This window comes from Phalaenopsis equestris, unplaced genomic scaffold (genome assembly GCF_001263595.1).
Source record: "Phalaenopsis equestris unplaced genomic scaffold, ASM126359v1 Scaffold001116, whole genome shotgun sequence".
Taxonomy (NCBI): Eukaryota; Viridiplantae; Streptophyta; class Magnoliopsida; order Asparagales; family Orchidaceae; genus Phalaenopsis; species Phalaenopsis equestris.
The window spans coordinates 762,568-775,085 of record NW_018165555.1 but is presented as its reverse complement, the minus strand read 5'-3'; the positions used below and the strand labels follow the sequence as shown (position 1 = coordinate 775,085).

The 12,518-nt window shown below is 33.8% G+C and overlaps 1 protein-coding gene across 3 annotated transcripts in view; it reads right to left on the bottom strand.

Moving 5' to 3' along the window:
• The window catches only part of LOC110033227, a 135,516-nt gene extending 127,187 nt beyond the window's left edge, over positions 1-8,329 (bottom strand). For 2 of the 3 annotated variants that reach the window (XM_020737142.1, XM_020737144.1), the window contains exons 1-6: positions 8,107-8,329; positions 7,923-7,988; positions 7,744-7,840; positions 7,511-7,561; positions 7,285-7,337; positions 5,275-5,308 (exon numbers count right to left, since the gene is read on the bottom strand). In XM_020737142.1, coding sequence (XP_020592801.1) covers positions 5,275-5,308; positions 7,285-7,337; positions 7,511-7,561; positions 7,744-7,840; positions 7,923-7,988; positions 8,107-8,111 — 306 coding nt within the window. In that variant the 5' untranslated portion in view covers positions 8,112-8,329. Of the gene's footprint in view, positions 1-5,274; positions 5,309-7,284; positions 7,338-7,510; positions 7,562-7,743; positions 7,841-7,922; positions 7,989-8,106 lie in introns of those variants that run through there. The other variant, XM_020737143.1, reaches the window with a different exon arrangement.
• Between the last annotated feature and the right edge of the window lie 4,189 nt (positions 8,330-12,518).

The window sequence follows — 12,518 nt, the reverse complement described above, 5'->3', positions numbered from 1 at the left end:
TCGAGAGTGTGAGAAGGAACAAAATCGTCTCCCCCATTTTTAAGAAGAAGCCGACGTTCCTTTTTGAATAGGAGCGGGCGAATTAATCCAAGGAGCTGTTACTTGAGAGTTGACGGGGAAATAAATGATTTCCTTTCAGGCAGACAGGTTAATTAGAAAAGTTTAATGGGGAGAATTAAATGATAAATTTAAAATTTAAGATTTGAAATTCAAAATCTTATAAGCTGAGTCAAGAAACCTGTGTTCAGCCCATATCCAGCTCAAGACAAACTCAAAATGAACCTGGGTTGAGCCCGGGCCCACGCCCGCTATCGTGCATCGATTTCCGTGCCATATGTGCGCGTGTGTAACCCTAGAAATATGGGTGTCCTTTCTAGCTAAAGTCGACGTTCCGGACGCGTCGGCGCAATCCGTTTCGTCATCCGGGGTCGTCCGGACGAGTTTGCCGGCGGGCGAGTCAATTTAATCCAAAATTGTGTGTGATGCAACAAGTGCGTTGCTGAGTCACCGAGGGTTAACCTAAGGTCGTTTGATCCTATAGGAACTCATTTTCAGACCCTCTGCATGTTGGTCATTAGCCCTTGCAACTAGAAGTTGAGTGCTTGGGACCATTCGTGCGAGTTCTCACAAAAAATGAGTAAAGAAGCGGTTTGAAGTTCTACGGGAGGTGGGCTCCATTACTAGTCCGCTAGGATTGTCAATAAGAACTCCTAAAGCTAGATCCTAGGTTCTAAGAGTAGGAGACTAAGACCTCACAAAAATGAGGTCAACAATAATATAGGATTGAGGGCTTTAGGCCTATCACGTAAAAACCTCCAAGTAGGAGAAACATTATGGTTATGCTTTACATTCCACAAAAGCAGACCATAGATATCCTTGATAGCCCCATGAAGAAAAGAGTTATGGTCATTTAAGAAATTCCAAGCTAATTGAGCCCTTAAGCGCCCCTTCCAAATCTCAAAAACATAGAACCCGAGCCTCCAAGATGCACCGGTTTACACAGCTTATCCCAAGCAATGTAGTGTAGCATCAATTTGAAAGGATCCTTACGCCATAAAAATTGCTAACATTTTCTTGGAATCTCTTGAGGCACAATACTCTGCACTTCCATATGAGTGAGAAGATACATTGGCATGGCAAGTAACGAAGATTTGATCAAAGTAGCTCGTTCGGCAATGGAAAGATGTCTAATGCCCCAACACATTAAATTTAGCTGCAACTTTAGAAGAAAAATTGCTAAAGTCTCAATTCCAAAGTTTACATAGAGCGAGCCTAATACCAAGATAATCCATCTCCTCGCATAAATTAAAAAAATTAGCAATTCTTCTAGCCTTCCATCCCGAGATAGCCTTACTAAACATAATGGCTGATTTGGATATGTTAATCTTTTGCCTAGTCGAAACACATTAATCTCCCTGCATCAAGTTAAAGGAGTCTGGCTTTATCCAACAAAGCTTCCGCAAAAAGAATAAGGTCATCCACAAAGTGATATTCAGCTCATGAGCCTTGGATTGTAGTTCCACAGATTGTTCAAGGAGGAGACCCACTAGAAAAATCAATTTCTTGAAGTTCATGAATATCCGCCTCCAAGGAAACTTTGAGTTGGTCCAATTCTTTCAATTTATGCTTACTCCCACGCATAATAGACATCAAAATATGCTTGTTTTTCTTCTACAAAATTTTATGATTAGAACCAAAATCCAACTTAACTCATTCCTTTTGGACAATATGTCAAGCAGTCGGCTAAGAGAGCCAAGTATCCTCAAAGCGAGAATGGAAGACTCATTTTACCAATGATGACCTACTCCTCCTTGTAAATAATAATAAAGGAAATAATACCTTTTCTCCAAAGAACAATTAAACCTCTGGAAATCAAAATTCCACTCGGTACCAACCATGGAATCAATATCCTTATGACTAAGGTGTTCAACTCTTGTTTCAACAAGCCCAATAAAAAACAATTTATAAAAACGAATAAGATGCTTCAAATAATTCTCCGTTGCTCTTTTATGAGTACCCCAGCGGATTCTAGAACAGCATGGATGTCATTGATCAACACAAGGGGACGCGACTGCATCGATTATTATATTAGAAGGATTCGTTTGTCTTTTTCTGCCAACATGTTCGGTCGGTCATGGATTGTAAACACACTTATTCAACTGAGTCGTAAAGCGTCTTTCCGCAACATTCCTAACCTTATTTTCTTGCAGTTTCTTGGTCTCTTTATGAAGCAAATCAACCAATTTAGTCACAGAGTAATTCCTGTTCTTAGAGGAAGAGGCACAGGGGTCTTTCTCCATGTGGCTTCAATAGATTTTTATCCGCATCCGAAGTAGAAAGATAAGAAGACTTCCTATTTTCGTTAGCATGAAAAGATTTGGATAGTTTATGACTCTCCTACCCTTTAACGAAAGTTTCCTTCTCTTGCTTGCGCCATCTTCTATAAACCAACGTCCATGGCTCCAAAAGGTCTTCAATGGACGACTCCTTGGTATTAGCCTTGTGATATCCGCTCGTTACCACTTCCCTTAGTAGCAGCCTATTGCCTTGGCCTCTCTTCGTCTGAACTAAGATCAATACCATGAATAGCAGCAACCTCATTCTCCTTCAAATTTTGATCATTACAAGGAGCTTCCACCCCCATCCTGCCATCAAGTTGCACCCTTTGATTATTCAAATCCTTTTCACTTTCAGCACTAAGCTTTTCACCTTGAATAGGGGACATATGGTCCTCTGAGAGATTATAAGCAGCAGCCCTATTAAAATTTCTTTTTCCAACAAGAGAAGAAATCCAAGTGCACAATTTTATTTTATGACCAACTATACCACACTTAAAACAAAGGTGAGAAATACCTTCATATTCAATTTTTTTATAAAACTTACCACCAATCCCATGGATCCAGGCACCAGCAACAAAACTTTTAGAAATATCAATTTGGACACAAATTCTAGCATAATTGTTTCGTCCCCATAAATCTGTTTGAGCATCAATCTATATCAGTTGTCCACCCATCGCAGCTATACGAGAGATATTGGTATTATCCCAACAATATATAAAAAGATGAGGTAAATGAATCCAGATAGCAGTCGAGAAACCACGATGAGAATTTGGAGAAACATTGGGCTTCCACATATCAATCCCAATTATATTACCCGTGACAAACCAGGGACCTCCCAAAAGAAAAGCATTTCTAGCTTCCATATTTTCAAAAAATACAGATAAAACATTTGTTTGAGAACATGACAAGTTTGAAAGAACCAAATTGAGCCTATTTTCAGCTTAATTCATCGTTTAGGGCAGCATAAGGAATGTGCCTTCCAAGAAGCTTTCCTACAATCGCCGTATCAAGTTTTTAATGTTCTGCTAGAAATTATCCATATTTAGCATGATAACTCGGGATAATTCTTCATGTCCTCCAAAGAAGAACACTAGATTATGATTTGACTTCGATCAAGCCCTGTTATTACCAAAAAAAAGGATTTCAGCTAGTCATGAAGGACCTCCCAACAAATTCCTTGTTGTGTTGCTCGGTTGGCAGCCTCTGAGAGGACCAAGAGAGAGATCCCAGCAAGGATATGTCAGTCTTTCTTTGGATACCAGAAAAATCATTGGTATTGATATCATGTAAGTCCGCAATAACTCTTAAATTGTTAAAGAGAGGTTTAGAAAAAAATGAAGAAGCCTTCCCACACCCGCTTGAGGGGCCTTGATCAGCAATACCTGCTTCCTGCATATGAATATCTTATTCATTTCCAACTACCGCGCAAACATCATCAGTTGGGTTACCACAACACAAAATTCTTCATTCTGAAGTTCTTAAATCAACAATTCATACAAAAAAGCCTCCCCCGAATTTCCAAAATTCAAATTACAATCTATAGTAGCGGCCCCCTCCTTCAAGGCCAAAAAATGGTTGGGTAGCATTACAATCAAGAACCTCTAACATAAAACAAGAACTATCCTTCCATCATCAACCTTCACCTAAATAGCTTGCATCTCACTAATACCCGAAGATACCACTTGAACTCAAACTACTAATATGCAAGAAACTCAAACTTTCAATTGGGGTATTGGGGTAGCGACCCAAAACTTCCTGTTTGGTTGTAACTAATATCAGAGACTTATTTTTTGTAATTTCAATCCAAATTTCGGGATGTTGGGAAACCGCCAATTATGAGTTTGATTTTGATTATAAACAAGGGATCTTTACACGGGTATACAATATTCAATAGCTCAATAAAATAGTATATTCATACTCGTGATATTGATGACAATTTTGCAGGGAAAACTTTCTTTTACCATAAAGGTTGGATCTTAGTTGGTGATTTATATCCATGTTATTCTTTATTTACATACTTCACAATCGATTTTTGCACGAGTGACTATGATTTCTAATCAAAATATGCTACAATGTTAATTTTTTATAGCAATGTGAATCCTAGCTATTGCATGGTTTATACCGATCTCAGATTTTGTGTATACTTTTAGTTTTGAGTAATCTTTAAATAATTCTTTGAAACAAATATTGCTTTTTTTCATTGCATTAAAAAGGACAAACTAGACACCTCACTAATAGTTGGTGGACTACAATATTGTCATCTTTTTGTTTGTTCTCATGCATTTCATCATAGATACGCATAATAAAAAACTAGACTCTAAGGCATCTCGTATGACATGACACTGTACTTGATAGGCACTAGAAGAAATTCTAAGGACATTCAATTTTTAGACAGCCGCTTTTTGTAATGAGCATATTGACTGAACAGTAAAAGAAAAAAAATGTAAATTACATGAGCAACTTTTCACAATTGCAGTTACAGTAACAGACAAAAGGAAACTAGTCACTCCTTAAGTTTCATCTAGCTCAAAATTCAGTTTGTAGAATCATTTCATACGATAACTTATCAGGCAAAAGTCATCATTAGTAAGTTTTACCGAGGCATTTACAATTTAATGTGTGATGCATCCAGAGAATCAAAGATCCTTACCTATACTCACTTCAAATAAAAGGACATATGAAAGAGCTTTAACAATTAGTAAGTCAGAAAATGTGAAGAATAAGCTCTAAAACTACAAATAAACTATATATCGCATGGAAAGCTCCAAGCCTCCAGCAGTGACTCCTTTGCTTCATGGCAAGTAAATGCCAAAGAATAATTATGCAAAAAATAAAACCAAAAAAGTAAATCAAAGAAAATGTAATATAATTCAGAAATAAAAAGAATTAGAAACCCAGACTTCAGACTTGAATAAGGCAAAGATGGTAAACAAACCTTGGAGTCAAATTCCAGCCCCGAAATTCCTTCCCTACAAAACAGCAGACTTGTAGTAAGCAACACCTTCAAATGAGAAGGAAAAGGGAGAGACAAAAAACACGGGTGAATAGCAATGACAACTTCCACCCACATGTGTGAAGATATACCGAGCAATCAAAAAGCATGTTGCTAGGATTTTTTTTCTTTTTCTCTTTTGAATAGGTGAGGAATACCATGTCCAAATAATAATTACTGCGCATCACAGTTTTGGAGGATTTCCATCCATGCACAGTACAGTTCCAAAAGTAGGACCATGAAGAGAAAATAGACTTAGTTATGAAATTACATGGCCAGCTTTGGCCAGAAAGACAAGTCACAAAGCGGGTGCATAAAAGCTCATTAAAAGCATTGAGTAGGACAGAAATAAAACATTTAGATTGATCTAACATATAGAATTCAAACATATTTGTCATGTTATCAACTAAAATATCTATAATCCTTAAAATCCCAAGCTTTGGTTATGTACGGTAGTAAAAACATTCTGAAGGAGATGCTTAAGAAAATTACTACTTTCTATCCATACAGTCAGAAAATGGTGAAATTCAGTACTAAACGGGATTTACAAAGAATGCACCCTTATTACCAACCATAGATAAATAAATGGTATACATTTGCACTGGAATGTAAATGAGATCAAACAAACGAAATAGAAAACGAACAGTACATAGAGAGCACATCTAGACCAGCGAGCAACCTCTGGTATGTTTCATCTAAAAATAGGTAAAATCGTTAACCATTTGTGAATTATATAAAGCTCACAGCCCGCATTGAGAGGATGGAATATGGCTCGACAGGAGGATAATAAATCAATGGATAAATTCAACCTAGATATTTTTCCCTCAATAAGACTTAACGTTCTTAATTCAAAGCTCTCAGGGCATAACCCTACATGTCTAATTATTCATCCAAATTTTAAGAAAGACTTCAAAATTATATATGTTGCAAGGCTCTATATTGATTTTATATTTCAGCGGCTTAAATAGAATGATTTTTGAATGCTTAGAGGGGATTGGTTGGAGCGGTGATAAATCCTATCAAGATCCCCTTATTCCACCGTCCGTGATCTAACAATAGAACCTGATCCAAACAATCAAAAACAAAGATATTTTGTTGTTCTTTAACCTGTGAAGCCTTGTTCCCAACCATAGCTTATCTTACCCAAAAGAAAATATAAAATAGAGGTGGAAAACCTGGGAAAAAAACCTAATTTCACAGTATATTTTGGTTAAAAGAGGGCTTTGTAAGTGATGCAGCAAACAAGTTTAGCAAGTCCAACCTAATCAATGGCTTCCGTTAGTCCTTCTAACACAAAGACTTTGAGTGTGATGACTTTGATTTTGCTAATATGGTATTGACTCATTTATGAGTTTTATATTTATATATTGAAATTACATGTATTAGTAACCCCATTAGCATAGAAAATCTTTTTAAGTGTACACACCATGGAATGGACGGGTTTTAGATTTAGAATGCTAGCCTGAGTTGTCTTTTTTGTTTTGTTTTGTTTTTTTCTTTTTTTGTGAATGCCAACAATTACATGGCATATTGAATTCAATTATCTTAAGATGTAAGGCAAAAAAAAAAACATACAATAGGATAACAAATTAAAATCTTTACAGCAATGATAAATACACTGTCATACTGTATACATCATCCTATGATTCTGCACACCTACAAATACACAGAACTGTGGCTTCATAAATATGCCAACAATAGCCGTGGATTCTACTTAAGTTCCTAGAGGAATTAAGTTTCCTGCTGGTGCTTACTAGCACACAAGAATGCCCACAAAGGTTGCTTCAGGATTTTATCAAACAAAAATGCTGAAGTTAAGCAGAAAACAATGCATACGAAACACACACACACAATTAAGCTGGAAAAATCCATCATTTAAAAAAAAACATAGAGCCAGTTATCTATGCAAAGAATTATAACGCTATGTTGAAGGATGAAAAACAATATACTAACCTTATAAAAGGGTTTGGCCTATTTTGGTTTGCAGCACCAATAACTCCAGCAGCCTGAGAGATGCAATAATATTTAAGAAAAAAAAACGGAATGCTATAGCTGCGAAAGAACTAATTAAAAATTGAAAGCCTTAACTACATAGTGGTAATTGGGCATTCACCGCCAACTATACAAAAGCGGAAGTCAATAAATAGCCGTGAAACAAAAAGTCAAAAAGAATACTTACATGCGTCGGACAGTCAGGACGAGGAAAGTAATTATGCCCAAAAGACCTAACCTTTCCACATCCAAAAAAAAAAAAAAATCCATAATTAGGCCTAAGAATGTGAAAAAAAGCAAAAGGCAAATCCAAGTGACGCAATAATTATTCGTAGTTTAGAAGGATGCGGTGAGACCCATGAAAACCCTAATTTTGATTAATGCAAGTATTTTAGGGAAAATAAGGAAAATGATACGAACTTCGGAATACAAATCAAGTAGTAGTTGATAAGATTCGCGCCGGAAGTTAGAAGAAATTCTACCATCCAGTTCAAGGGTACTTCTCTTCCATCCAGGCCTGGAAGATAATGAAACCAACTGAAGAAGCAAGCCCGATGCATCCGGTTTTCTAATGTCTTGTTGATATCATAGTAACTTACCAGCAAAAAGACCTAGAGTTTTCTCCAGAAGAAACAGGGATGGTGAATCTCTGCATCAGCGGATATCTTGGGGTAGAACGCCAAAAACCAGTATAGTTTGGCCGGCAAAAACCATAAGAAAGCACAAGATGGCGAGGGTGAGGAACAAAGAGTATTTTCTCTAATTCTCAGAAAATAAGAAAACCTCATTAGGCCTGCTGCTGTTCTCCATCGTCATTTTCGTGCGGCCCTGTCCGACCTATCGGCATGACGAGATACGCCATAATGACATCCGGTTTATGTAATCTAATTAATTTTCCTCTCTACCAGGTTGCTTAGAGACGGCCCAGTTTTTTCCCGCCACTGCAAGATCCGAACTCCCTCGAAGTTTTCCCCAGGTCAAAAAGGCAGATGTCACACGTAGGTGAGCGCACTCAGGAGAAGCCGATGGAAGTAAGCCCTTTATACTCTTATATTATTTGAAAAAGAGGTACATATTTTGATGTTTAAGAGTACTAAATGTGTAACATTTCCCTTATGAAATAAAAATAAACTAAAAAATCTCATATTTCAACCTTTAAGTCTCTTAGTTAAAATATTAGTTTAATATTCTATATTAAAATATAATCAATGAAATTAATTAAATTTAACTATTTTTTTATTTATATTTATGCTGATTAATAATTAAGCATTAATTAAACTAATAAACCATTGATGATAATTGTATTAATTTAATTATATTAAATAATGATTTACCATGTGTTTATTAATACTTAATTGTTTATTTGTTAAAATAATTAATATTTTTATAAATTTTAATAAATAATTTATTTTATTAATTAATTATTAAATAGTTACATATATTTTCTAATTTTAAATTAGGCACAATCAAGTAATAAAAATAATACTAATATGCATAGAATCCAATTCAAGTGAAAAAGAAATTTAAGTCATACTCCTAACGAATGCACGAGACACAAGTTTCATTATAAAATCCAAAATAAATAAAATTAGTATGATCTAACTAATGTTCTTCACCCGATTAAACGAAGTTATAACATCTTCTTTGAATCTTTACCTATTTTGAATATAATAATTATAAGACGCACGCATAATGTGATTAAAGGTTGTGATAATTCTCCGACAACTCCCTTCATATATTATCTTCTTCCTTAGCCTGTGACTCCAAGAGTAGATCATTTGTGGAGGAGAGAACCCTCTTTAATTCAAATTGTTTTCTTCTACAGCCACGGATCATCATGCAATCCCACCACACCCACTTAAAGCACTATAACTCTAAGAGTTGGTTTGAAGATGACAACTCTTCTATGAAGTGTCAAAGTCTCCCTCACTCAATGTCTGCATTGTTATTTCTCTTATAGGTGGCACATATAATAAGGTGTGGCGCTTTTGCACCACTAAAAGCGGCACCTGGGTTTTTGACTTTCTGTTTCGCATGAGAGAGAGGAAAAAATCTACAATGTACCCATGCCTTTATTGACATAGCTAAGCTATTATTGTCGTACATATGCATAAAATGGTGTTGTTATGCCGGTTTGGATTTTGGGACCTCCAAATGCAACTGAGTTCCTTTTAAACCCCATAACTTGCAAATAACATAGAAAATACATAAAAAAGTATAAATAAGGTACAAGTGATAACAATAATAATAATAATAATAATATAAAAAATAAAAAAATATATATTTCACACGATTTTACATGCATCAAGTTCCCCCACAGTTGCATATTATTTGCCTTCAAATAATTTCAAAATCTAAGAATACAATTTAATAGAAATTAGAGAAGATTAAATATGAAAAAACTCATAATTTTTAATAATTTAGTAATTATTTAATTTAAAGTGCATATGTCTCTCTTATAGATAGAATTCTCATAGCAACCTCTTATGTCTTTGATTAATTAACTCTAACTAATAATAAATCTATATAATTTTTTTAAATTCCTCATGTGAGATCTAAATTCCATGAAATTACTGATTCACACAAGAAATTTAGTTAGTTGCACACTTAAACAATACTAACTCTTATTGTTATGTTTAATACAGATTTTCAATGTTAAGTTAATGAAACTTTTAATCCTTTGACTTATTAGATATGTTTATCAGCACTAAATTTTTAAACGAGCTTAACAAAAAGCTTATCCTCCTATGTTAAAAAAAATGTTTTCATTTAAGACATTAACCATTTTTTTTATTTATCTTTTGTTTTTTTTTCCTGGAGGATTATTATATATGATTAAGCTTACCTTAATAAGTTTCAATACTGAGCCAATTCCAAATCAAATATTTAATTACTTCCATTTTTTCCTAAGAAATTATAATTCAACGAATACTAACTAAGAATTAAATCTCTTAAGTGAGTTGTGACTATGTTCTATAATGATGAGATATTAATTTTATAAATATTCATTGCTCACTTAAGAGTTTATGAAAATTACATAAATTAGTGATATTAAAATTAGAAATTAAGCTCTAGTGGGTTTCTAATCCTATTCACACCCTTCAAAATTTATTTTTAGTGAAATTTAACTCTCTAACTATTATTGAAAGTAATTGTCACCCTTATTTACCCTACAACATATATATACTCTAAAGTTACATATTTACTTTAACTTAAAGGGTAATATAAACTCATTTACATCTCCCAAACTTATTTTCGACACTATACATATAAATGCAATATATTAGAGAGATGAGCACAGTAAAATAGAACATATATATACAACAAAATGAAATAAAATATATTATGTATTAGAAAAAATAACACTTGTGAATATGTAAACATCGATAAATATAAATATGTCTGTACAGGTTCAAGATCCATTTCATAAGCAAGTCAAAAATCAACATCAAGCTCCAAGACTATGCAAGAGGTGGGTATCTCCGTAGAATCTAACAAGCAAAATGATAAACAAGCTTACTCCAAAGCAATTAAAGAGAAATTGGGTGCTCCCAATAAGTGCTTCCTTAGTCTGTCCCAGTTACCAGTGTGCATAAAAAAGTAGAGTAAATCATGCAATCTCACAACAAAATAACACTTGAGTTGTCTGTCAAACAGCGCTTGGTTTTATGTCATCAGCTAGACAATGTCAAATTAAGTCTTAAGATTTTTCTCCATGATCAAATATCTTGTTTATCTTTGGTCTATTATCCAATATTTGAAATTCCTTGGAGAATCTCCTAAAAATTATGCTATGATCCTATATTTATGTTTTTTTCAAGTACAAATTTTTTTTTCCTGCATATCATTTAAAATTTCTTGTAATATTTTTATTTCCATTCTCGAACATTGGTTGGGGATATAAGTAGGGGTGATATGAGATTATGAATTTGAAAAGTTAATATTTTATTTTGTGGTCTAATAATTAATTATTATTTTTTTGTAAGTCAATATTTGCCCTGACGGTTACAAGAAATTGTCAGCTAAAAATATTTGGGATCTCAACATCTTCCTTCATATCCAACATAATGAAATAAATATGGAAGATGATTTTATTTATTTTCATTTGAATATTTTCTATAACCTCCTAGGAAAAGTTAAAAAATGATAGCAAATTGAATGGTCACAATTGTAGGTTGAAGCTTTTAAAGTTCTAGTCTTTCAAACACTGAAAAAGACATTAGATTTATGCTAGCTCCTATGTCACAAAATGTCTTTAACATAAATTGGTCTTCTATAGTGCATGAAATAATAAAACTACTGAAATATTTCAATTTTTATGTGAGTTTTCTTTAAATAATAACACTAAATTTTTTAGTTAATGTGGCAGCTTCAAAATTCAAAAATTTTCCTTTCTTGTTAAAAAAATCTGTCATAGATTTCTTAGAAATGAGCATTTATTCAAATGTTTTAGTGAATTGAATGTTAATAATGAGCTTCTTAAATATTTCAAAAATTTTAAAGAATTATTGATTCAATTTATATTCAATTAACCTTCGACGAATATGTATTGGTAGTCTCTCATGTTTTATCCAACGTAGTGAAGATATTTTTCTTAAATTTGGGGTAAATTTTACTATAAGTCTATCAGACATAGACCCGAGGTCCTCTATTCAAAGTTTCTTCACTCTATACTCATCAAGCACCTTCTTACCCAAAAGTCTTATGGCGTTGCAATACTTTATATTACTGTCCATTGGTTTCAACTTTGGATTGTTAAGTAATCGCTCTTGAGGTCTCTGAATTAATGAGTTAGTTATTTTCCCAAGTTATATTTTAATGTTCATAATAGTTGTAGCATGACTTTGTAGTTGATTCCTCGTTTTCAACGCAGCTTCTTACAAAGATAATTTTTTCCCTAAGTTGGGAATTAGAAGTGAATACAACATGGCATGTAAGTCTTGGGTTACCACTATCATTGTTATTCTAATTACATACAAAGTTAGACTGGTTACAACTTGTTAATCTCATTTTTACACGAGGTTTATCTTGTTCCATTATATTTATAGAACTTAGGATCTAGCCTTAGAATTTTCTTAATAGTTTTCCAGGAGGACTTATGATGGAACCTAGCACCAAGCTAGAATTTCAAAGTAAAGCATCACTCCTTATAGTTTCATGTCTTTGACATAAAATCCTTAACACTTTTTTAAGTT